At 34.4% G+C, this 27,491-nt stretch overlaps 1 protein-coding gene across 1 annotated transcript; it reads right to left on the bottom strand.

The window, feature by feature from the left end:
* On the bottom strand, positions 1 to 27,491 carry LOC136035717 (microfibrillar-associated protein 1-like). The gene is made up of 7 exons (XM_065717671.1): positions 27,354 to 27,491; positions 23,265 to 23,563; positions 18,177 to 18,284; positions 9,095 to 9,328; positions 6,298 to 6,464; positions 3,450 to 3,699; positions 1 to 1,333 (listed from the first exon to the last, which is right to left on the bottom strand). Exons 1-7 carry the CDS (start codon positions 27,430 to 27,432, stop codon positions 1,151 to 1,153), a joined length of 1,320 nt encoding a protein of 439 aa, XP_065573743.1. The 5' UTR covers positions 27,433 to 27,491; the 3' UTR covers positions 1 to 1,150.

The raw sequence follows: 27,491 nt of genomic DNA, 5'->3' as shown, positions 1-27,491 counted from the left end.
TTTTTCCACAGGCATGTATTTTGGGGGTGATACCTGACACGGGGATGCCACGGATATTCTGTGGTAGGCACAACACTTGACTGGCTAGAGAATTTAAAGTGCCGAAACCCTATAGGCAAGTGTATTCTCCTGATGAGCCCTTGTGTTGGGTTGTTGCCTCTGAATTATTTGTCTTTATAGTTTTTATTGTTTGGTAAATGACGACTTATACTTATTGACGACATGACTGCCTGTCCATGGATTATTCTTTATGGTTGATTGTGTATGGCTATGCTGTCTGACCTATGTGATTGTATGGATGAGTAGGGTTAAGGCCTCGTTCAAGTGCTGATCTATATTAATCACTAATTTAGGAAAACAGTCTTCATTTTCTCCTTCTGTCTCTCTTTTTTTTTCAATGTGTTTGTGCTGTTGCATTGGTGATTTCTCTTTTCGTAATATATATATATATATCGTTATATCCAGCTTCTATGTGTATTTATTTCCCTTTCTTTGTTATAAATTTACTCATCTTGTACATTTAGTTTCGCTTCGTTCGTTTTAAAATGGAAATAAAGTGTCGTCAAAAAATTATTGATAAGTCGGGCAAAAATACTATTTATTTCAAGGAAACATTAAAAAAAAAAAAATAAAAATAAAAAAAAATACAGATTGGTATGACAACAAATTTGTGTACCGTACTTTAAATATATCACTCATCCAATGGTATGGCTATTCACTTTGGGATATGTTCCCAACTTTACACTTTTTTCCAGGTTTTTAGCAACCCTTTCCTCCAAACTATGTGAATACTTATTTCCTGATATTCAATGTCATTTATTGAACATAAAATTATTTTCTGACCTAAAATTAGTTCAAATTAGGATGAGCAAATAGCTGACGGTTCAGCTTAGGAGAAAAGAACTGTTCTCTAGGCGTTTTCCTCAGTGCCTTTTCATTGCCATCATAATACATTTCCGGCACAGTTTAAAAGCAGTGTCGACTGATTTTAAAAAATCCCGCCTTCGAAAACGAGGAACAAAATATCACTCGTTTTAAGATCAGGTCTTTCATCTTTTGTTAACACAAACCAAAGCCACGAAGTGACACAATTCTAAGTCTTTCAGTTGTTTACATTATTTCAAGCATCTAAAAGAAAGCGACTTTCTATTTAGTGCATCTTCCTTTTCTTCGACGAGGGCTTTTCAAATTGATTTCTCATTCCACCAGCAACATTGTTAAAGAATTTCAAATTTGTAGATGTCTCTGATATCCAAGGTGAATCTCCAATAGTTGTATCCTGGTCAACCAGATGAGTATACTTAGTACGACCACTTCTACCAAAGTTTTTAACCTAAAACAAGACAATAAAAACATTGTACTTTGACTTTTAAATCACCAATAAAAAAATTCGACAGCACTATTGTTCCGACTAGAATCAGTTAGAGCCAAGGTAATGAGTTTGGATAACGTATACGAGTGAAAACCGGCGCTAGTGTTGAAAAAAAATAACAGCACTGTCTAGCATTTGAAACTTTTTGGCACTGTTTTCAAATTTCGTGACTGTGTTTTTTCGAAACAGAGATCAGACACTTATTACTTCACCAATTATATTAATTAATTGGATTTTACCTTAATATTGCACTAAAAAATATCAAGATACGACAAATGGTAGATGGCATCGGTGATTTTATATCACAATAACACCAGTTTTTGTTCCTAGAACTTACACTAAATATTTGAGCCCCAGTTCAAAATATCACCAGTATCAGTATTAAAAGATAGCGTTGGTACACTAAATTCAATTAATGATACAAAATCATTAGAAAACTACCCCTTCTAATAAATGAATGTTGCATCATTCTTTGACAATTTTTACTATCTAAGTTCCCCAAGGTGTGCAAGTGAGAGCCATTTTAAGAACAAAGTATTTAATTTGACACATTCTGAGGTACACAACCTTGAGGTATACCTCAAAAATTCCTTTTTTGAAAGCCTAGCTCAGAGCTATTATTTATAAAAAGATTATTGCATCATTTATCTACTTTTACTCTCCATTATTCGTTAGGAGTTAAACCTCTTTTTACCATGATTTTGGCCTCTTCAAATTTATCAATTTTTTTGTGATTTTTATCTCGCGTTGGGCCTGTGCTTTGTTTTGATTTTAACATTTTTTTTTACTTGAAACACCAATTCAGCTTTCCTTTTTAGCTTGTGATAATCGTTTATCAATTAAGTATTATCTTTTTTTCTTACAGAGTTAAAACTGGAAATTTTTTCTATTATTTCAGAAAACACGTTCAAGAGGACCCCAATTTAACTCCGTGTTTTTTTTAGACATGGCGCAAACGCCAAGAGGTATAATCTCCTGTATAAAGGGTTTCTTATGGCTAACAGTGGTCTTGAGTCTAGTCAGAAACCCTTTACCTGAATTAGTCTCAAATAGCAAATCTGGGAAGCTAAGTCTTTTCCAGACACGAGATGGAAAACTGAATGGGCCAAACGTGGCTAGGTTAGGTGAATCCTGAGGCGGATCACTGAGCCTCCAACGATCATTCACACCTGATTCTTGAACACATTTTACCGTGATCCATTATGCTGGAACAAAATTTTCTATGCCAACAATAATTAAAGGACCTCCCCACAAGTCTCCCAGAGTATACATAAAGAATATATTGGATGCTGCTGATGCAACTCACCCTTTTGATGAGCTCATATATATGGCCCCGGGAGTATCCATTTGGCTTGAAATTTTTACACTGGTTGTAATGAGAATGACTGTATTGAGTCAGTGTGTGGGCTTTACACTTCTTTAAGACTTTTGGTGCATTTCAGAGTTCTGCTCTTTGATGGGACTTCTCATACTTAAGCTAATTCAGGAATTTGCTAATACTACTTAAAGGATATTCTCAGCATCTCTCAGATTGCTGAAAAATATTACCATAGAAAATTCCTATACATAAAAAAACTGCAGTAGTTAACTTCAACCTTTTCTAGTTTGAAAAAAAAAAATCGATTTCACTCTTGACTCGGATTGGTGAATCACGAATTTCATGTTTATTTCAAAGCGAGGATTCACGAGGGCCCAGGTATGGAAAAATTTCCTAAACTGCTAATAGCAGAATTCAATAGAATTCCAAAAGTTACCCAATCTGCCAACAAATTTTAATAGGTCATGAAAGCTTCCAAGTAGAATTTATACTATGCTTTCCCCCCACTTTTTCCACGGCCGCGAGCGGCGTACATTAATGGAACTGTAGCCATGGAAAATTTTGAGTTTATCCATAAATGTGATCTAATTAAAACAAGTCCAGGCTTGTAATAAAACAGTAATAATAAAGTAATAAAACAATATTAATAATGATAAAAACAATAATTAGTATGAGACTTTGTTGTAGCAAAAAAAAGATAGCATTAGTAACAATCTAAATGCTAGACATGTGGAGTCATCTATAAATGATAAAACTCACCTGCATCACTTTAGGCAGAACTTGCTTATTAAACCTATCTTCCAATGTTTCTGCCGAAAAATCGCGTTTATAAACATCCTCTTCTTTGTCCATAAAGAAAGCGCCCCGGTGATAGTATTTTTGGAGGAACTTATATTTTCCTTTGGAGGCTTTGTTTGTCACCACTTTCGGATTGTGCCGCAGTTCTGCCCTTCTCTGGTCTTCTGTCATGTTACGCAATCTTTCGATTTCTTCTTTCTCTTTTTCCATTCTGTGAAATAAGACGGAATTAGGAAATACCAATAGACTGACGGTTAAATCTATAAAAATAGACGAGCTATATAGTAGGAGAAATCAGCACGGGGTCAACCGGTGAATCTCAAAAAGCATAAAAAAAATGCCTTGCTTAAACTTTGCAACATGATCGTGAAATTATCCAGTTCTGTTAGAAGGCAAAATTTAAGAGATTATCTAACAATTACCAGATTATTCCCCTTTCTTTTGAGTGGTGTGGTTAGGGAACTCTGTTCCTTAGCCAAGGCCGTACCCATGATTTTCTTGGGAGAGAGGAGGGTTCTTTTTCGGGAGGGGGGCAGGTTACAAAAATACATTAAGAACTCTTTTATATGCATTTTCGCTACGTTTTGACAAGTGGGACAAACATCGCGGGGGACTTCAAACCCCCTACTACTCCCCCCTGGATACACCCTTGCACTTAGCTACATGAAATTCTATTTAAACCTAATTTCAAGTCAAGACTTTTTCTGAAGGAAAAATAATCCTATCTCAGTTATTTCTTTTCAGGAGAATTCATACTTGGAAATATACCAAATGCACGACTTGAATGCTTAGAATTTAGAATGCTTAGACTTGAGTCGACAAAAAAAAAACTCCCCTTTTTCGTCCGTTGACTAGATAATCTGTTTTTGCCGTAAGATTTGCCTCCTGTCAGGACTTATTTTAAACAGTTAAACTATTTAAGGTAGAAACGGGAAATTCTTGCAAGTGTCTCTTTTCCTTTGGAATAACCAACCAAAATATTCACGTTAAAAATGTGCGATTTTTTAAAACTATTATGCAATTTCGGGCAATATTGTAGGCCATAAAAAAAATCGCTGCAAAAAAAGAAAAAAAAAAAAAAAAAAAAAGAAAAAACCACGTCCTACTATGGCACAAGGCCAGTGCTGCCAATCTTAGCAAGCAAATGCTGAAAAAAGGTCTACATGTGAACGTGTACACTGACCGAAGAGTAACACTATAAAAGCGAGAAACGTAAAATGTCTCCAAAATAATTTGAGGTATATGCCCAACACTAAGCTGAAAAAACATATCCCCCCCCCAAAAAAACAAAAAAAACTATTTGTCGAGGAATAATAATTTATCCAACTTTTGGTAGTGACAGATAAGCTTATTTGAAGTCACTTATCCATTTTTACGTGGCATTTTAACGAACTTAAGGAAGTTCAGATAAGTTATTGTTAGTGCTGATTTGACTGTATTTGTATCCCAATTGCACTAGTATAAGCTACTCTGGTCAATAGAACACCACACATTCGTCCAAAAATCATATGCTTGGTATAAGAGGCTACGACTTTTCCGGTGTAATGAGATAGTTTGGAATCTTCTCTCCGTCTGAGCTACTTGATTCGTCTTCACCCCCGGAGGTGGCAATCCTACTAATACAGTCTCAAAGTAGCGTCGAGATAGGCCTCTCGCGATTTTGCCTAACCGGAGCCGTGACGGCAAATAAGCCTGAAAGGTAGCCATAAAGAGTGGCACTTCTCGAACATATTAAAGCCTGGTAAACACACTACTGCGCATTTTTTTTATAGTTTAATTGTTTTTATAGGGTCTTTTGGATTGTCGAGGCAGTTAGATTTGTTCAAAAATTCAGTAATAAAAGCGGATAATCATCATATACCCCCCCCCCCCCGGCGAGGCTCTATGGCTGAGAATGCTAGGAGAAAGGACAAACAGCCTCCAACCACTAATTGTAACTCTTGGTTCCATGCAGGGGCCGAAAAGTATGCCCGGATAGATATTACCAATTGGAGTAACTGTTGGATGTGCCTTGATTGTTCCGCTAAATCCAAGGTAAATCATACTTCTTCTCCGGGGCTTTCTGTACCCCGTTCTGGCCTCCCTCGAATGCCTCGTACCCCACTTAAAAGAAAAATATTTTTTATCTTTTAATTATCTTATTATGTAATTATTTTAATTTATCTTTTTGTGGGTATAAATATAAAATAAAATAATTGCTTGCCTTTATATTACATATTTTAGTTCAATAGGGGGTAAAAAGTAACAATAATAAATATTTATCCATTATAAAACCAAGGTATGAAAAGTTTTGGATACTTTTCTTTTTTCACTGCAGCTAATTTTAATACCAAAAAATATTATTAAATTATGTAAATATAATATTATATTTTATAGATGTAACTGTACAGCTGCAACTATGAAACTGCCAAAGATATTTTATGTTTCAGAACATCTAAAAATGTGTCCACTACTAATAGAAGTATATATTCTGCATAAGAGATAATTTCATCTTGTCTAGTCGCATACCGATGATTATTTAATAAATATAATGAAAACCATGGCTCAAAATGATCATTAGGTCCTTTGGTTGCACCCACACTAAAATGGTAAATTAGTTAAGTCAAGAGAATTCTAATGGCCATACTTATTCAATACAATAATTATGCATGTTTAGCCAAGTATAGGGATGTCTCACGGTTCTACTTGATGCCAATCAACATATACAGTAAAGTATAATGGTTGCAAATATCTTTAGATCTTTGGGGTGTACACGTTAAAATGGTAATTTAGTGTTGCAAAGGAATGTCTTCTAGTTAGTTATACTTACTGTTCACGTTCTTCTCTGTCGCGTTTAATTCTTTTTAATTCTCTTATTTTCCATGCTTCATATTCTGCCTCCTCATTTTCATCATCTGTGACAATGTCTGCAATATTGCCTTCATTTAATTCTTCATGCTTAGCTTGAGATTCCTTCTTTATTTCTTGTTCAACCATCTGAAAGACAGAGAATTATTCAATAAACCAAAGAAAGTTTGGTGAACCCCCCCTCCCCACAAAAATGAATGCATTTTTTTGTACAATCATAAAATATATAATTCTCTTACTTGTGGTGAAAACAATATTCACATTGTTTTTCTGTCTCTTTAATTTTTAATTGGTCTTACCCCGTTCCTTTGCTAACATTCCTGTTTTGCTGTGACTAATCAGTTCGGTTTTAGACCTTCCGTAAAATCTTGATTTTTCATTTTTTGAGCCCTCCAAAACCATTTTCATCTGGGATGTTTTTAAGCAGACCTACATGTTTAATCATTCTTGAAATTCAACCCTTCTTGACAGAACTCAAGCCTCTCGCAAATCGACTTTACACAACAAAAATTTTATATAGCTTAATTCAGATAAATCAAACTTTTGTATGGATTGTTGCCTCATTTTTCAAAACATTTCATTTCTTTTTTATTATATTTGAGGGCACGGCCTTTAAGCTATTTTGCCCCCCCCCCCATTTAGTAGCAACCCTACCCTGAGATAATTGTTAAAAAAGACTTGAAGGCTTTATCTTCTGTAAAATATTTCACTTCACGACTAGGAGCTTGCAATATTCCCACACAAAACTATTATTAATAATTTAACCCAGATGATTATAACTTTTTTTTTCTCTTGGAGTTTTTCTTGTGATTAAATAAAGAAAAAAACATGTTTTTTTTCAACTGAAATTAAGGAGCAATATTAAAACTAAAAACGAATAGACGTTATTCCGTATCTAAGGGGGGTGTCCCTTCCTCAACCCTCAGTCTTTATGCTAAAGTTTTGAAATTCTTTTAAGAATTCTCTTTTTAAAAATTCTTTCATTTCTCATTCAAATTCTATGGCCCTTGTGTTTGAGCAGTGTTTCTCAAAAGTTGTGACAAAAAGTCAAAATTTAGCGTAAAGAGCGAGGCTTGAGGAAGGAGTGGACCCCCTCATATAAGGAACAATTTCTGCTCGTTTTAGGTTTTAATATTGCTCCTTACTCTCAGTTGAAAAAGTTTACTTAATTTCTGACTGTTCCAAATCATGCCAGGAAATCATCCCCCTCCCCGTGTACAATTTCCCCTTGGAATCTTTCCTCCCCATGGCTAAGCTCTCCTCGTGAAAAATCCCTCTTCCCCAAAAAAACAATAACGAGAAATCCAAAGATTTCCCAACAACAAACGCTGTATGTGAACAATGGGCAAACTGCTAAACTTAAAGCCGTTTCCCCAGACACAATGGGCGGACATATTAACTCCTAAGGCAGAGCTATTGAACTTTTCAACTACGCTGCATCAAATGACTATCTCAAAAAATTTGAGATGATCGGATGCCTTTGGGGGAAAGGGGACGTAGGAGGGGGATAGCTACCCTCCAATGTTTTACTCTCTTAGAAAGGGCACTAAAAATTTTTAATTCTGTCCGTAATAGCCCTCTCCCGATCTTCTAAGACCACTGGAATGATCCGATCACACTGGAATAAAACACATATCCGTGATCTTTGTTCTGGTTAGACATACAAGATTCCTCATTATTGTAGATAAGAGCTCGAAATCTCTACAGTTAGGTTCTCTGATATGCTGAATCCGAGGGTATGGTTTTCATTAAGATACCTTGACTTTTTGGGAGTGTTTCCCTCTTTTTCAAAAATCAGGAAAATTTTCTCAGGCTCGTAACTTTTGGTGGTTAACATTGAACTTAATAAATTGTATATATTTGAAATTAGCATAAAAAACAAATTTATCTGATGTTTCTACTGCTATCAAAATTCCGTTTTTTGTAGTCTCGGTTATTATTGGGCCAAGTCGTTTCATTTCTATGTTTTGTTACTGTGATAATAATAGAAAACAAAGTGTATATATTTTTTTCATATAAATATTCATTCTTTTCTTGTATGTATTCATTTAAAGAGATCAGAAAAGTAAGTGTGTCTAGAGAAAGCCCCACTCTCTCCACCACTTTAGAATAAAAAAAAATCATTTAAATTGTATAACTAATTAGTTTTACTTAACCTTGACAATTTCTTGAATAGTTTTACTATTCAATAAAATAAACCACGAAACCATGATAACTTAGAATGTCTGTTTACATGTCACTTCAATTATCCTTACATTTCCCACATTTTCTGGGATTAGTTGTTGCAACTTATCTGACAACTAATCCAGTACGTTTCAAATATTGGTCCTCCTAACATCATTCACGCCTCGTGAAACGCTAAGGTTAAGTGATCAGACAAGGTATGCCGTAACTGTTTCCATGATGGGAGCCTCCGTATCAGTCTTGATGTGGGGGGGGGGGTAGCCCCCCAGAAATTATAATAATTAAGTAAGTTTTTTATTTTCTTCCATTATTGGAAACTCCACCCTCTAGATAGTTCAGATACGATTTTCACACGTCCTTATTTACATTCCTAGCTGTACAATATTAGTTACAAGCAGTAAACCTGTAACTTTGAATTTCCGCCAAACAAAATCAGTAGATGCTCGATTTTGAAATCGGGCACCAATTAACCAACGTTTAATCTGTTGGACTAAAATCCCAGCAATTGTTTTAGACCTCACAGCTTACACTGTGAGTAGGCATAAGAACACGGCACTAACGATGTGGAAGGTTACCTTAAGAGTGTATCTTCGACGCTCTTCTGCTAATTTTTTGGCTTCGACTTCTGCCTGTTTTTGCTTCATTTCCTCTTTTTCTTTTTCTGCAACAGTTACACGATCAGTTTTTCGGACAAAAACTGGCTTTAGCCTCGGCCCTGCTTCCTCTTCCGAGTCAGTGTACTCTTCGTATTCTGATTCTTCAATTTCTTCTGCTTCAGACTTGAAGTCGTCTTCCTTTGCAAGCAGTTCCTAAGAGCCAAAAATATACATTAGACAAATACTCGACAGATTACCTAAATGCAAAAGGGGAGAGGGAAATCAGGGGCCTAACCAGAAGCTCAGGGCGGGTATTGCACCCTTGTAAACATGTCCTCTCTCCAATCCTACCTGACCGGTTGCCTCACTTTCCAGTCACCATCGGCACCACCACAACTAGAAAAATCCAGAGCATCTGTCTTCCCAGGGAAACGAGAAACGAAAAACTGAATTGAAACACCCTTGTTTTCACGTTGTCATGAAACAATTTTCAAACTATTTATCTTAACCGTATTACGTTGAGTTCTGGATTATGGGCTACTCCTTTTCCTGACCTCATTTGAAAATAAGAATTATTGCTTCGCAGTTTATGCAAAACATATCGATAAAACTGATTCAAATGAACTTAGGCGTGACCTTTTCTTATATTTAAAGAATTTTATACAACAAGAACTTTGAAAAAAAAAAAAAAAAACAAAACAAAACAAGAGCTAAGAGCTCATATGGCACTTGTGACGAGGTCGGAAGAGCCGAGAGCTCATATGGTACGAGGTCGGAAGAGCCAAGAGCTCATTTGGACGAGGTCGGAAGAGCCGAGAGCTCATATGGTACGAGGTCGGAAGAGCCAAGAGCCAAGAGCTCATTTGGCACTTGTGAGAAGGTCAGAACCTAAAGTTAAACTTTATAGCACAAGATCCTTCTAAATATCAAATTTCATTAAGATCTGGTCACCCTTTCGTAAGTTACAAATACCTCAATTTTCAAAATTACCTCCCCCCTCCCAATTCCACCAAAGAGAGCAGATCCGGTCCAGTTATGTCAGTCACGTATCTTAGACAGGTTTCTATTCTTCCCATCCAGTTTCATCCTGATCTCACCGCTTTAAGTATTTTCTAAGATTTCCGGTCCCCCCAACTGCCCCCCCCCAATTACGTTTGATCCGGTTGAGATTTAAAATAAGATATCAGAGTTACGAGGTCCTTCTAAATATGAAGTTTCATGAAGATCCGATCACTCCTTCGTAAGTTAAAAATACGTTATTTTTCTTATTTTTCAGAATTACCCCCCCCCCCCGCAATTGAGCGGATCCGTTCCAATTATGTAAATTACGTATGCAAGACTTTTGCTTATTTTTCCAACCAAGTTTCATCCCAATCCCTCCAATCTAAGCGTTTCCCATCATTTTAGGTCTCCCCACCCCAAACTTCCCCCAATGTCACCAGATCCGGTCAGGATTTAAAATAAGAGCTTTGAGCCACGATATCCTTCTAAAAATCAAATTTCATGGAGATCCAATCACCCGTTCGTAAGTTAAAAATACCTCATTTTTTCTAATTTTTCAGAATTAACCCCCCCCCCCAACTACCCAAAAGAGAGCGGATCCGTTCCGTTTATGTCAATCATCTATCTAGGACTTGTGTTTATTTTTCCCACCATGTTTCATCCCGATCCCTCCACTCTAAGTGTTTTCCAAGTTTTAGGTTCCCCCTCCCAACTCCCCGCCCCCATCACAAGATCTGGTCGGGATTTAAAATAAGAGCTCTAAGACACGATATCCTTCTAAACATCAAATTTCATTGAGATCCGATCACCCGTTCGCAAGTTGAAAATACCTCATTTTTCTAATTTTTAAGACTTACTCCCCCCCCCCCAACTACCCCAAAGAGAACAAATAAGTTCCGATTATGTCAATCATGTATCTAGGACTTGCGCTTATTTTTCCCATCAAGTTTCATCCCGATCCCTCTACTCTAAGTGTTTTCCAAGATTTTAGGTTTCCCCCCTCCAACTCCCCCCAATGTCATCAGACCCAGTCGGGATTTAAAATAAGAGCTCTGAGACACAATATCATTCCAAACATCAAATTTCATTAAGATCCAATCACCCGCTCATAAGTTAAAAATACTTCATTTTTTCTATTTTTCCGAATTAACCGGCCCCTACTCCCCCCCCCCCCCCCCCAGATGGTCAAATCGGGAAAACGACTATTTCTAATTTAATCTGGTCCGGTCCCTGATACGCTTGCCAAATTTCATCGTCCTAGCTTACCTGGAAGTGCCTAAAGTAGCAAAACCGGGACTTTAGGTTTTCCCCCTCCGACTCCCCCCAATGTCATCAGATCCGGTCGGGATTTAAAATAAGAGCTCTAAGACACAATATCATTCCAAACATGAAATTTCATTAAGATCCAAATACCCGCTGATAAGTTAAAAATACTTCATTTTTTCTATTTTTTGCGAATTAACCGGGCCCCCACCCCCCCCCCCCCCAGATGGTCAAATCGAGAAAACGACTATTTCTAATTTAATCTGGTGCGGTCCCTGATACGCTTGCCAAATTTCATCGTCCTAGCTTACCTGGAAGTGCCTAAAGTAGCAAAACCGGGACAGACCGACAGACAGACAGACAGACAGACCGACAGAATTGGCGACTGCTATATGTCACTTGGTTAATACCAAGTGCCATAAAAAAACATAAAACAAACAACCACACAGGATTGAGGAGAAAAGTCCTCTATCAGTCCGAAGATCCAAAAAATATAAGTAAGCTTAGTTTTCAGTAAAGTTCAAGTTTTACAGAATTCTACAAATATAAGGAAATATTACGAATCACTTTATTCAACCAGTTTCTCAGATATATGTTGCATAAATTGCGAAGCAATAATCATTCTGCGTTTTAAGTTTCAACTTCGTTTTTACTTTCTTCCTAAATCCGGGTTTTTTAGATTAATTTTTATTTGTTTTTAAGTTTTCAAAATATACACCACAAACTTTGCATGATGGCTAACTCTTTACAAGGTTGCAGCCTTAGCTGCAACCATAACTTGAATGTAGGCTAAAATTTATTAAGACTGATAAAAAACAGTTACAATCCCTGAATCAGCTACAAACGACATTTTTTCTAACTATCCATCTTTTTAACGCTTTTTAAATTTTTTTTGTTACTATGGGTCATGGTTCATTTTTAAATAGGTTGCAGAACATTTTAACTACTAAAACAAATCGTCAAAATATTGCAGAAATACACAATATGTGTCAAAATTTCAATTTCAACTTTTTTCGTCATTATGATGACTCTTCTTAATTAGTTTCCGAATGAATTGTCATTCGTGAACGTCATGGAAACGTCATATTTGAATCATCAGGGATGAACGAATAAAAATTAATGAATATATTGAACCAATAAATGAATTAAAAATGGTTCAAAATGGGAAGACATATTGTGAATTTGAATCTTTATTTTTCTTAAAAATGTCATGCATCGCATATGCAGACAATGTTCTTCTATTGGCCGTCTGTTTTTTAAACTGGTTTATTGGAAATTTAAACAACCATAAACATCTTAAAAAAAAAAATCGTGAATCAAGTTTTCAGTTAAAAGACCTCCGTGTTTGTTTATGTCGTTTTTGGTATTAGCGGTTGCCAAATTAAAAAAGGAACATGAAAAAAAAGTAGTGATACCATAAGGCTTTCCATGGGAGCCCTGCTTTGAAACACATCCCTATCCCGTCATTCTGACGACAGCCCTAGTTTTAAATACGTCTCTATGCCGTTATTCCGACAACAGCCACCAGGCCGCATGTTACGTCATAGGGAATGTTTTCTAAGAGACGCAGGTGCATGAACCATGCACGTACGAACAGAAATTACTTCGTATGTGAAAGGGGCTGCTTCTTCATCAACGCCCCACTCTTTATGGTAAAGTTTGACTCTTTCTCTTAACTCTGCTTTTTTAAACAGTAAAAAACTTTAGCGTAAAGACCGTGGCGTTGATGAACAAGCAGCCCCTTTCACATACGAAGTAATTTCTGTTCGTTTTAAGTTTTAATGTCGCTCCTTACTTTCCGTTAAAAAAACTTGTTTTTTTATATTTAATTTCTGAACGTTTTTGAATCAATGCATGTTATGATTTTGGCTCTCCGCAGATGAATAATTAAAACGAAATTTGCATATTTATTTATTTTGGCTAATTGGCTTTCTCATAGTTTTGATCGAATGATTTTGAGAAAAAAGTAGCGAGGGAGGAGGCCTTTGTTGCCCTTCGATTTTTCGGTTACTTGAAAAGGCAACTAGAACTTTTAATTTTTTACGAATGTTTTAATTAGTAAAAGATATACGTAACTTGCAAATTAGCTTACGTAACGAACTTCTATATTCTCATGTTTTTATTACGTATATGAAGGGGGTTCACCCCCTCGTCAGTACCTCGCTCTTTACACTAAAGCTTAAATTTTGTCCCAATCTCTTAAGAATGACCCCTGAATCACAAAAGAATAAATAGTAGAATTAAGCTGTAGAATAAATAGTTGAAATTACTAAAAATGCTTTAGCGTAAAGAACGAGGTATTAGTAGGAGGTGAGCCCATCATATGCGTAATAATTTCTGTTCGTTTTAAGTTTTAATGCTTCTCCTTACTTTCAGTTGAAACAACTTTTTCATTATTATTTTTTCCGTTTTTTTTTAAATAATGCTTGAAAATCCTGCACCCCCTTCATGAAACTTTTCTTCCCCCATGACAAAAACCTCCAAAGAAAGTTCCCCCAACACATTCCCCTCTTCTCAACCCCCCAACCTAAAAATCCCCCAGAAAACGTCTGTACACTTCCAAATAACCATTACTATATGTAAGCACTGGTCAAAGTTTGTAACTTGTGGCCCCTCCCACGGGGACTGCGGGGGAGTAAGTCGTCCCCAGAGACATAGTTATTAGGTTTTTTGACTACACTAAATAAAATAGCTATCTCATAATTTTGATACAGTGACTTTGGGAAAATAATTAGTGTGGGAGGAGGCTAGATGCCTCCGATTTTTTTGGTCACTTAAAAAGGGGACTAGAACTTTTCATTTCCGACAAAATGAGCCCTCTTGCAAGATTCTAGGACCACTTGGTTGATACGATCACCCCTGGGAAAAAAAAACCAATTAAACACGCATCTGCGATCTGTATTCTGGCAAAAAATGCGAAATTCCAAATTTTTATAGATAGGAGCTTGAAACTTTTACAATAAGGTTCTCTGATACGCTGAATCTGATGGTGTGATTTTCGTTAAGATTGTATGACCTTTATGGGTTGTTTCCCTCTTTTTTCGAAAATGAGGCAAATTTTCTCAGGCTCTCAACCTTTGGTGGGTGAAATTAATCATGATGAAACTTATATATTTGAAATCAGCATTAAAATGCGATTCTTTTGATGTAACTATTGGTATCAAAATTCCATTTTTTAGAGTTTCGGTTACTATTGAGCCGGGTCGCTCCTTACTACAGTTCGTTACCACGAACTGTTTGATTATCCTATATGAACACATTACAAGAACTTACTTCGTTTGAAGGTTTGTCCTTCAGTTGATTATGCTTGTGGCCAGAGTTTTCATACGCATGACCAGGGGCATCTGTTACGGGACAAGAGGGAGGGGTATTTGCCCTTTTAGATTTTCGAAACTAACTTTTTGGTATTTTCATAGATAAACAGAAAAAAACAATATAATTCACCCTTCTAGATTATGTAAATTGTATACATTTTGGTACCTTCATTACAAAGAAAAATTGAAAAGTCTTTATACGTTCCCCTACATAATCATGAATTGTTCTTTACCATATATTTCATATCAAATATTTATTTAGATACTCATCTAAATGGTCAAGATTGAGTTAAGTGAATTTAGTTTTTATTTTTAATAATGTACATGCTCATTTGTTTTTCTCATCAAAGCATGAGCATTAAATCAAAGAAAAACCAAATGAAATTTTAAATGGTGCTTCGAAATTGCGACCATGATAGAAATCATGTAGGCCTACCCATAAATCATTTTGAATGTATAAATAAAAAAAAAAATTATGCTTCGAAAAGGAGACATAATCAATGTATCTTGGAGTTATATATGCCATCCCTAAGTCGTCTGCGTTTGCTTTTATGTCAGAGCCGAGGGCTGAAACTGTCGACATATAACAAAATTTTTTGCAAAATCAAGAATAGCCTCTTTCAGGCAGTTTTTTGAATTTGCAGCAAAACTATTAAGAGATAGACTATGTGAATTAAAAAAAAAAGAATTTGAAGCAGATGCACCTACATGTTCACCCTCCCCCTACGTTTGGCTAAAATGAAGCTCCTGGTGGCAGTATTAAGGCCTCAGCTTCCCACCGTACCGTGTGGAGGTGCAACAGAGGGTAGTATTTATAGGACCGAAGGCCAAAACTAGGCTCTTCTTTCAATCATTACTTCAGCATTAACTCTAAGTTGAAAGTCTTTGAAAGACTTCTTAAAAACCAGTTGACTCACATCAAAACCGCAACTTCAGTACTGTTCTTTAGGTGGACTTTTCAAAACTTCCTCTTTTTACAGGTACCCCACTAAAGATTTCTATATCATGCATACTCACCCGAAAAGTATTTCCTCTACAATTCCAGATAACCATTTTTCTTATATCATAAGCAGTACCGCAGCGCTGCTTAAGTAAAGAGCGATGTGAGTGCAATGTTTTTTGTTTTTTTTTTTTTGGGGGGGGGGGTAAGACTAAGGTATTTAGTATAGGATGATTTGTCGTAGAAAATTTTGGAAACTGAACGTTCTAGTGCCCTATTTAATAATCTAAAGTGATTGGAGGGTAACTAGCCCCCTACTCATCATTATCCCAAAGATGTCCAATCAAAATTTTGAGATAGCCATTTTGTTCTGTGTAGTTGAAAGGTCCAGTAATTGTATCTTTGAGGACGATAATCCACCCATACAAAAAGAAAAAGTTATCAGGACGAGGGTTGTTAGTTGTGCCCCGAGGTATATACAAAAAAAAAAACTAATATAAATATTAAAAAATCAATAATCATTTAAACTTCAACACACTGAACGCATAGTTTGCGTAAAGTGCAATTTAATAATCATGCGAAATTCTTCGGCACAAAAAGAAAAAATTCTTTTCAAAGTTGTTTCAAGCTACGACGATGAATTTAATTTGATAACCTAGGCTACTCTTCGGTTTAGAATTCGATTGTAAATCTGTAAGGATTTTTTGTCTTTTTAAAACATAATTCGTTTTTAATCGAAATTATTCAATCGAATGCATTACAAGAACTTTCTTTGGTTGAAGGTATCCTTCAGTTGAGTATGCTTTTGACTAGACTTATCATACGCATGGTCAGGGGCGTCCGTTAGGGGTTCAAGGGGGAGCGGTATTTGCCCTCTTAGGTTATCAAAACTATCCTCTTTGGTATTTTCATAGTAAAAAAGAAAAAAAATATATTTCACTCTCCTAGATTATGTAAATTATATTTTTTTTGTCATAATTTGTAGCTAAATTTTGCCATGTAGGAAAGTGAAAATTTAGGCAGAATAATTTTGGGAGTATTAGAACGGTACAGCTATCAAAATAGAAACTGAACGAAAAAAGAAGAAAAAAAAAAGAAAAACTGACAAATTTAAAATATTATATCAGAGCTGAGGGCTCAAACTATCGACATTTAATATAAATTCATGTAAAATCAAGTATAGCCTCTTTCAGGCAGTTTCTTGAATTTCCAGAAAAAAAATATTAAGAGGTAGTCTATATGAACTAAAAAAAATAATAAAAGTTTAAGCAGGTGTGCCTACGTCTTGACCCCCCCCCCACCTATATTTCGTTGAAATGAAGCTCAGATGGCAGTGTTCTAGGGCCGTATCTAGAGAGTAGGGGAGGGGGATCTGGTGTTCTGAAGAGCATTTTTTTGTTTGTTTCTTACTTTTATTATTCTTTTGTTGGATTGCGGGGGGGGGGGGAGAAACCTTGTTTTTTTTTGTGTCCTGAAGCGTTTTTTTAGTTGGTTTCTTACTTTTATTATTGTTTTTTGTTTGGTTGGGGGGGAGCCTTGTACCAAATGTCTTCCTAAATTTATTGAATATGGTATTTATGAAAGTGGTTCCTGAAACCTAGGCGTCTTAAAAATCAAGAAACTTCAAATATGGAATTTGTCTTTAAGGAAAAGCTACACTATGGTTATGTTTTAGCTGAAGAACCCCTAGTTTCAGAACGGAATGATGTGTTTTTATTCTCGCTCACTCATCGTGTCAATATATGAATTAAATATATTGATTTAACATATGAAATACATATATGAAATAAAAACTTCATTTACATGACGATTGTTGCATTTTTCTGTGACACATCCATATTTGTAGTGTTCGGCTGTATGGTTTGGTACTTTCCCTTCGATACTTCGCCCAATATGCATAATACACAATTATGATATTACCATATGAGTGCAATATATAGTACCAATAATATACAACATAGTAGCCTAATCTCAAAAATTTCAAACGGGATTTTATGGTGCTGTGCATAAGCACCAAGTGGGTGCTGTTTTGACACATTTACGTATTGAGCTGTTCGGTAGGTATACCTTCGAAACACGTTAAAATTTAATGAAAACAAAATTTATATTATATTAGAAAAAATATTGTATTTATTTACTGACTTGTTTGTTTGTATTATTAGTTTTAGGGTTATTGTTGTGTTGGGTTCATAAAATTACGTAGTTTTAATGTGCATCATATAAATTACATTATAAAAAAAGGAACTGATGCGTTTTAGGTGGTATCAAACGCGGATTACAGAAAATTAATTAAAATATTTACAAAATAATTTGAGAAAGATACAAATTATCACAAAACAAATTAAATAAGTAATATTATATAAAGTTATTTATCTTTGCTTCAGAACTTTAATTATTTTTTTTTTTTTTCTCTACCTAAATAACTACTAAAAATCGGCGCTAGTATATGCGATAAAATTGTACAAAAACAAAAATGAATATTTTACATTTTTTGAAATTAATATGTAAATCAGTTAGTAAGAATAGAGGTAAACAAGCTTACATCTTCCTCTCGTTTTTGAAGAGCTCTCAACCTGAGAAGGTGCCGCTTTCTTTCGATTTCATCTTCACTGAGTTCTTCATCTTCTTCGTCCGAATCACGCCTTCCATACTAGAAAAAAAGAAGCAACGATAAATTAAAGTCTTATATAAAATACAAAACAAGGAAAATAGAGACTGATATAAGGAGCTCAAACAGAATGACAACGAAAGAGAGCCAAAAACCACGCTCACCACAGGTTTATTAAGGGAAAATGTGAGAAGTGCAAAACAGCTCGCAAAAAAAAATGACACACAGTTCATGTAAATTGGTTTAAAAGGAAGATCTCGAGGAATATTTCCTTCCTGACGAATATGACAACCAGACACAATTCATAGATAAAATCTGCTCTGATGGAGGGGACACTTGAAAATAAGTTTTGAAACTACCCCTTGAAGTCTAAAAGACATCTTGAACAGCTTCAGGTTTTCTTTCCTGGAGCTAAATATAAGATGGAAAAATTTTATTAGAGGTTCAATTTTGAAAAAAGTACATTCTTTCTGTGTTCGATATCACAATGATACGAGTTTAAACAACAATAAAAAAAAATCCCAGGAATGAGGGTGTCATTTTGGTATCAAAGAAGTCCAGCAAAATTATGCAAGATGACTAATGAATCCAAACAGCTAAAGGAAAAGACAAGGAAAAATGTCTAAGGTATTGACGAACAAAAATCAAGCACAACAAGATATCTGAATAGAGCGTATGCAACAACAAACCAAAATGAAGTCCCAAGCGAAAATGATGCAGAACAAAATGTGCTGTTGGAAAACAAGCGGCAGCAAGAATCACCAATCAAACAAGAAGCATTCGTAAAGTGCAAATTGCAATGGGAAGAAGGAACGCGTTATCTTAACACCAGTCAAAAAGAAGCAAGGGAAATATTAATGCTGAGATTGTTGATCACCTCCCAGAAGAATACAAATTCTATAAAATATACGATCCTTTGAAGGATAAACGGGAAGGAGGAATTGACTTCCTCCACCATCCGTTTATCCTTCCTTAGCTTAACTGACATTGCTGATTAGCTACCTCATGACTTAAACTAAAGCATAACAAGATAAGTATGCTAAAGCATAATTTAGACATTTCAGAGGGCATGTGCAATGGAACACACCTGGTTATTATTAAATTGTCTAATAAAATTGTCAAAGCAAAAATAATTAAAGGGGACAAAGTCTTTTGGGTATCTATGACTACACCATATTGTACAAGATGATGAATGAATCCAAACGGACAAAGCAAAATGTATGAACAAAATGTCTAAAATAATGGTGAACAAAAACGAAACACAACGAAATCTGCGGTTTGAACACATACGACAACAAGGATCCAAACAAGTGAGAAATAAAACTGAAGCAAAATAAAATCTGAGATTAGAAGACAAGCGAAAGCAAAAACCGCATCGAATCATGAACGATAATGACGCACAGCGAAATCGGCAGTTAGAAGACATGCAACAACAAGAATTATAAACAAAACTTGCGTCGAGAAGACACGTGACAGCGAGAATCACAACGAATCACAAACGATAGGTCAAACGAACGTCCATCATCAATCAAGCAGGGAACATTTACAAAGTAAACAAAATTAAAACTGAATGAAGGAGCACGTTATTTTAGCGGAACTCAATAATTCTATTGAGAATAAACAGGAAGGAGGAATTGAATCCATGGCAGGATTCCTTGACTCCATTGAAAATGCCAATTTGCTACCCAATGAAATAAACGACAGGCGACAGCTAGTACCATTTACATAAAAGCCTGCTACTTGCCAAGTTCCAGCGCCCAAGCGAAGCTTGATTTCCTGGTACAATAGTTAAACGAGCAATAAATATTTATATATATATATATATATATATATATATATATATATATATATAAAATAAGTTGTCTGTCTGTCGAGTGACGTCATTATATGACGTCTGAATTATTTCATCATATACCAATTCAAAAACAAAATGTATTCAAGCCGAAGTAGTTGAGTTGGTAAAGCGTTATGTTCCAGGTTACAGGTCCGAGAGGTTCCAGGTTCGAACCTTGGCTTTAGCATTAATACAAAAGAAGAAGAAAAACTAAAAAAGGTAAAAACTACAAAAGAAACTAAAGAAAATACTAAAAAAACTGAAAAAGCTAAAAAAATAAAAAAAGGTAAAAAACTAAAAAAGAAAAGAAACTAAAAAAAGGTAAAAACTACAAAAAAACAAAAACGAAAAATAAACCAAAAACTAATAAAAAAACTAAAAAAAAAAATAAAAACTGAAAAAGAAAAAAACTAAAAAAAGGAAAAAAACTAAAAAATAAAGGAGAAAAAGAAAACTAAAAGCCGGGACACAGGGAATACAAATGACAACCGGGACACTCAAAGAGAAATTACAGACTGGGACACTGGGACACAAATAACAACCGGGAGATATAAATGACGACCGGGACACTCAAAGATAAATTACAGACCGGGACACCGGGACACAAGTGATGACTGGGACACCGGGAATATAAATGAGGACCGAGACGCTCAAAGAGAAATTACAGACTAGGACACAAATGACGACCAGGATACTGGGAATATAAATGACGACCGGGGCACAGGACTACAAGGGGGATGCCGGGGGCACAGGGGGATATATAAATGACGACGGGACACAGGGAATGTTCGATTAGCAATCACAATCAACAAAGCTCAAGGGCAATCATTAGAATAATCAGGTATAGATGTGAATACGGATTATTTTTCCCATGGACAATTTTATTTTGCATGTTCAAGAGTCGGTAAACCTGACAATCGGTTTATATGCACAGACAATGGGACATCGAATAATGTTGTATATTCGCAAGTTTTACGTAGTTAAAAACATATATATACTTACGCGCGGTGGGGGGGGGGGTTGAATATGACGTCATCATTAGTACATAAGGCTTTGTATATGCACAGACTATATATATATATATATATATATATATATATATATATATATATATATATATATGTATTTATTAATGTATGTATTTTTCCCGAAAATGGCTTCATATTTTTTCGGGAAAGTTGGTGTTCTTGCACATAAAATGATCTAGATAGGTCAAAAGTGAATACAATTCATTAAAAGTTTTAATTTTGGTTTTTGAAAATAATGTCATGTATTATGTCAGTACATCATATAAGCATTTTCTTACATGATGTCATGCATAGCATAGATGAGATTGTTGAGTTGGACATCAGTTATTTATGTAATATAATGTATGTTGGAAGGCCTAAAAAACGAAATCTTGTACCATAGATTGTGACAACACCAATACAGAGAGCTAAAGCAAAGGCAATTGTTAAATTGTCCGAGTCTGATTAAAATTCGTTAAGAGCCTTAATTTTTGTTTTTGCAAATGACGTCATGTATTATGTCAGTACATCATAGAAGCATTTCTTATGACATCAAATAAGCATTTTCTTATGTGATATCAAGCATAGCATGAATGAGATTGTTGAGTTTCCAACACACCAGTTATTTATACGATGTAATGTATTTATGTTGGAAGGCCCAAAAAACGAAAATTTACACCATCAATTATGACAACACCAATACAAAGAGCTAAAGCAAAGAACATAGTTAAATTACTTAAGTAATCAAAATCCAAAAACATGTCAAGAATAAAAATGAAGAGCAAATACACGGGCAGTTAGAAGATGTGTAAAAACGACAATTGGAGCAAGTCAAAAATGAAAATGAAGAGCAAATACACATTTGGTTAGAAGAACAGCGGCAGCGTGTCAAAAATGAAAATGAAGAACAAAGACACACGCGGTTAGAAGGCATGCGCAACAAGCATGTGAGCAAGTCAAAAATGAAAATTAAGAGCAAAGACACACTTGGTTAGAAGACATGTAACAATGACCATGTGAGCGAGTCAATGGAAATCAACCCAGACAGCAAGAATTAAAATGTGTCAAAACTGAAAATGATAGCAATGACGATTGGGTTTGAGAATTTCACATGGATAGGGTCATCAATGCCTACCATACCTAAAAAAAAAATAAAGTTTGGCCATAAGTATTTCATAATGACGAAAGACAAGCCGAGATAAAACAACCCAACAAATTGAAAATGATAGCAATGATTATTTGGTTTTGGCTTTTGATATAGAAGACAAGGTCATCAATACCTACCATACCATTGAAAATGTTTGATGATGTCTTTCATAATAACAAAAGACAAGCAACAGCAAAAGAAGAAGTTTTTGTCCCACCATTTAAAGAATTAAAAGAAACAAAGATTTGGCAATATTTCTTTCATAATGACAAAAGACAAGCTGTGACAAAAGAAGAAATTTTTGTCCCACCACCTGAACAGTTCAAAGAATATATATATATATATATATATATATATATATATATATATATATATATATATATATATATATATATTTCAGTCTGTTTATTAAGAGAAAATAAAGAAAATTACATATATATATATATATATATATATATATATATATATATATATATATATATATATATATATATATATATCACAAGCTAAAGAGCCTTTGTGGGGTCTAATGCTTTGTAATTTTCTTTATTTTCTCTTAATAAACAGATTGATATATATATATATATATATATATATATATATATATATATATATATATATATATATATAGTATTTTTAAATGATTAACAATTGTAAATAATTTTTTCTCAAAAATATTTCCATATTTTTTACCGAAAATATACATCTTGGGATTTTTTGGTGTGAAAAAGAAACGATCTAGATAGGTCACGAGCTTGAGAAAATTCGTTAAAGCTTTAATTTTGGAAAGAAATTTATATGAGTGACGTCAGGGCTTACTATGTTTATTCCAATATGCCAGGTTTAACAACTTTTAAGTTACTAATTAAGTTGTTTACATAAGAAAATCCGCTTACTTTGCAAGTTGTTTACTTTATTCCTTCTGTCAATAACTCATTAATATTATTTAATTACCTAATTCATAATTATTTAATATCTGTTAATTAATATTTACTCGGTAATGACTGTTATAGAATTGGTTAGATTTCAGATACCTCTCTTTCTACTTCTCCTTCATATACTTCTGGCTCATGTATTTGTCTATGTCTCTCCTCCCTATCCTCGTCAACTTCCCTTATTCTCAATCGTCTTAATCTAGGATCATCATATGCTTCTGGAGGTAGTTCTGGTGAGCTTTCTCGGTCGATAATAGCACGTTCAGATTTTCCAGCATATTTTCTGTGTGCAATAACATCTTCATCTTCACTATCGGATTCACTTGAGGATTTTGCAAAGTCTGGTCGTTTACCACTCACATACCTCTGAACTTTTACTTTTTGCATATAAAATTGACCTAAAACCAGAAAGAATCGTTTAGAACTTAAAGAAGCTGCTATGAACCCATTAAACTAGGTATGAAAGCAAGATTTTCTGGGGAAGGGTAGGGTGATTAATAATTTGTTCAGCAGATAACCTAAACTAAAGAGAATTTTCAATTACAGGCAGAAGTCCAGACCTCCATCTTCTTACTCTTTGCATGTACAACTAGGATTTATCATTATAAGGTATCCCAGCTTTGATGCATTATTAGACCTGAATCCCATCTGAACTCCAGACCAGCCAGAGAAACCTACTGAAAACTCTAGCTTTCAGCCAACAAATGTACTTTAATACATAGTCATACCTGAACATAAAGAGACGTTTGGAAAGAGGTTCCATTGCAACTGATAACTCATGTAACTGAATCCTCATGTATCCGACCCCACATACAGCTGAACCCCCATGTAACTGAACCCTCATTCAACTCAACCCCATACAACTGAAGACTCGTGTAACATAATCCTGGTTTAACAGAAAATGTGTACAACTCTAGTTCCATCAAACTCAACTCAATATCTCTGTAATTCAACCCCTGTGTTATTCAACCACCATACAACTCAACCCTCATTTATTTCAAACCCCTTTCAACTCAAATTCTGTGCAATCAAACCCTCATTTAACTCCTTCCTCATCCACCTCAACCCCTGTTTAACCCAAACCTGTCTGATTCAACCACTATTTCACCCAGCCCTCCTCAAATCAAAAGTATAACTAGAAAATGTCACTTAGCACGTTTTGTCAGAGGTGACAAAAATTTTATTTGAATGGAATGGTCTTCATTTATAGGTATTTTTATGTTATGCCTTGAATGTAATACAACACCCCTTCTAAAAAACCAATATTTATCCTTCTGTACTACATATCTGAAAATTAACGAAACATTTCATACCCAAGGCCTGAACAGACTTGAACCTCATGGTTTTAACAATAGTTGCACCCTAGTACATAGAAAACTACAGTCTTTAGTAACAAAATTAAAAACTTGCTAAAAAGCATTATTTTGTAAGAAAAAGCTCGCCATTAATGCTGATTCAGGAATATTACTTAGTATTTAAATTGATCTGCATGGTTTGCAGAAACAAATTTCAGGGAATTTTTAAATAGAGCTAGAAATGCTTTTAAGTCTCCTTTTCTGTTTCATTTCTACAGCACTAATAGAATACTAGATTATTTTGAAGAGCTGTATAACACAACTTGAAAGCTAATATTCACATTACAATTTTTTCAAATAATTTCGTAATGAAAATACTATCATAAAATGTCTAATAGCACCCAAATGTGCCATAAAAATGCAAATAAAAGGGGGAAAATCCAATTTTAGTGCCATTTCTGTAGTGTAAAGGCTTGAAACCATAAAAAAATCTACTACTGAAGTCTCCAAGATCATCAGCCCTAAAACTGCCGTTTAAAACCCCTTTTGAATACTCCCTTTCTAAGCCACCTTTACAAAGGAAAACAAAAGAGTTTTGAAAAAACTACTAAGTAGAAAAAATTCATCCAAATACAAAGTTGATTTGTTGATGATAAAAGCTATATATTTTTATTTCATTACTAAAATTAATTACAAATCAAATTCATGAAAATTTCAAAAGAGCTTGAAACCTGGATGAGTGTTCTTATTCTCTCTTTTTTCCACAGCATAAGCCAGTCACTAGAACATTTTAGGGACACTGAAATGGATAACCATCTGTCTGAATTAGTGTTTTATTTTCCAACTCTATAAATGAATGCATTAACTGGTGACTGGTTTTAATGATACATAGCATATTTCACCCAAAAGCACCAGAAAAAAGACAATTGATTCACAATTCAAAACTCTTCAAAAAAAGTAGAAAAATCGTGAGTGTCACAGTATTCTTTAATAACAATTTTTCAGCAGAAACTATTGAAAATGTAAAACTTTGGTTTCTTCTAAATACCTCTCAGTTTTTCTTCAAATTCTATCCAACTTTTGTGTATTCCTAGACTAGAGACTATATCTTTCAAAATTTTTCAATTGAAATTAAGGAGTAGCATTAAAACTTAAAACAAACAGAGATTATTAAGCATATGAGGGGTTCTAAAAATACTTTAGCATAAAGAGCAAGGTATTTAGGAGGAGATAAATACATTGCTCTTTATGCTAAAGTATTTTTAGTAATTTCAACTACTTATTCTACAGCCTTTCTGATTCAGGGGTCATTCTTAAAGAATTGGGACAAACCCCCTCACATACATAATAAAAATATAAGAATATAAAAGTTTTTATGTAAGTTAATTCTTAAGTTATGTATATTTTTTACTAATAAAAATGTTCATTAAGAATTAGAAGTTCTAGTTGCCTTTTTAAGTAACTGAAAAATTGGAGGGCAACTAGGCCTCCTTCCCCACTCCTTATTTCTCAAAAACATCTGATCAAAATTAAGAGAAACACATTTAGCCAAAAAGAGAACTAGTATGCAAATTTCATTTTAATAATTTATGTGCAGAGAGCCAAAATCAAACATGCATTAATTCAAAAATGTTCAGAAATTAAATAAAAAAACTAGTTTTTTTAACTGAAAGTAAGGAGGGACATTAAAACTTAAAACAAACAGAAATTACTCTGTATATGAAATGGGTTTTCCCCTCTGTAATCCCTCACTCTTTAAACTAAAGTTTGACTCTTCAGCACAATTCTAATTTTTAAAACAATTAAAAACTTTAGCATAAAGAGCAAGGGATTGTAGAGGGGAAAACCCATTTTATATACAGAGTAATTTCTGTTCATTTTAAGTTTTATTGTTGCTCCTTACTTTCAGTTAAAAAAAAACTAGTTTTTTTTATTTAATCTATTATACAAATCCCATAAAAAAAAAGCATGTTCTAAAAACTAACCTGCTTTGCAAAAAAAAACAAAAACAAAGGCAAACCCAAAAAACCAAAACAGACAGCCAAAAAAGTAATATCATTTTCCTTGCCTCAGTGCTATAGCAAGACTCAAAAACAAATTTTTGATAGCCAAAAGAATTAAATATTTGACTTTTAAGCCCTGTTTTGACAGCACAATCCTGATGAAGATTTTTGCCTCCCAGTTGGCTTTTGTGGTAAAAGGGACACATTCCCTTGACAAACCAATATTTAATTAAATATTTATGTTTTATTTTATTTTATTTAAATTAAATTTAAATAAATATTATTATTTTTTAAATATTAAATATTTTAAATATTATTTATTTTTTTATTTAAAATATGTTTTAAGCTTGTTTGCAAAAAGAAACAATCTTAATAATTAAAAACTTAATTAAACAAGTTGTGCTGCTAAAATGTTAGCAGCTCTTAGAACTCTGCTACTGGCAGCTTTGGAACTTTTTATACATCTGGCCCAGACTACCTGACATAATCAAAGGGAGGGATTAGACTAATTGGCTAACACATTAATCAAATATATAATGGTATTACTCTTTTTGTTTCATACAGTTTCTCTTAGAATATTCACTCTAATCAGGTGGTAGTTTCTTTACCTACACTAGTTTAAATGGTCCAGTCTTCTTTTTCAAGAGTAGCCTAGTCTCACAAAAGAAAAGCAAGTCCAAAAACAACTAAACCAGTTTCAGCTGAACTTTTCAACTTCAAGGATAAGAAAAAGTCTCTTAACAAGAATTAGATCACATCAATTACTTTGAGTGTATGAAGCCTAGGCTAATAAATCAGGCCAACACTTCATTTGAAAGAAGCAAACACTGATTCTACACAAAGAGATTACTAAATGGTTAAAAAGAATAAATAATTGAATGAAAACATACCTTTATCAGTCTTTACTGGAATAGCTCCAGCTGTAGATCCAATAATATACTGCCCTGTACTTCCACTTTGCTGGTCCATTTTGCTAATATTTTGAACTTTATGCCTTTCTTCTCTGACTTCCCAATAAACGTTGCCGA

Source organism: Artemia franciscana, chromosome 14 (genome assembly GCF_032884065.1).
Source record: "Artemia franciscana chromosome 14, ASM3288406v1, whole genome shotgun sequence".
NCBI lineage: Eukaryota > Metazoa > Arthropoda > Branchiopoda > Anostraca > Artemiidae > Artemia > Artemia franciscana.
The sequence above is the reverse complement of the archived record's forward strand: the minus strand, read 5'-3'. Positions and strand labels throughout refer to the sequence as shown.

What these genes read in the sequence shown, in the direction of transcription:
- LOC136035717 (XM_065717671.1), bottom strand. Translation starts at nt 27,432, where the DNA reads ATGGACCAGCAAAGTGGAAGTACAGGGCAGTATATTATTGGATCTACA. An exon ending in AAGGAGAAGTAGAAAGAGAG is followed by an intron (nt 18,285 to 23,264) that starts GTATCTGAAATC and finishes CTTTTTTTCTAG; the next exon opens with TATGGAAGGCGTGATTCGGA. An exon ending in GACAGAGAAGAACGTGAACA is followed by an intron (nt 3,700 to 6,297) that starts GTAAGTATAACT and finishes CTTATTTCACAG; the next exon opens with AATGGAAAAAGAGAAAGAAG.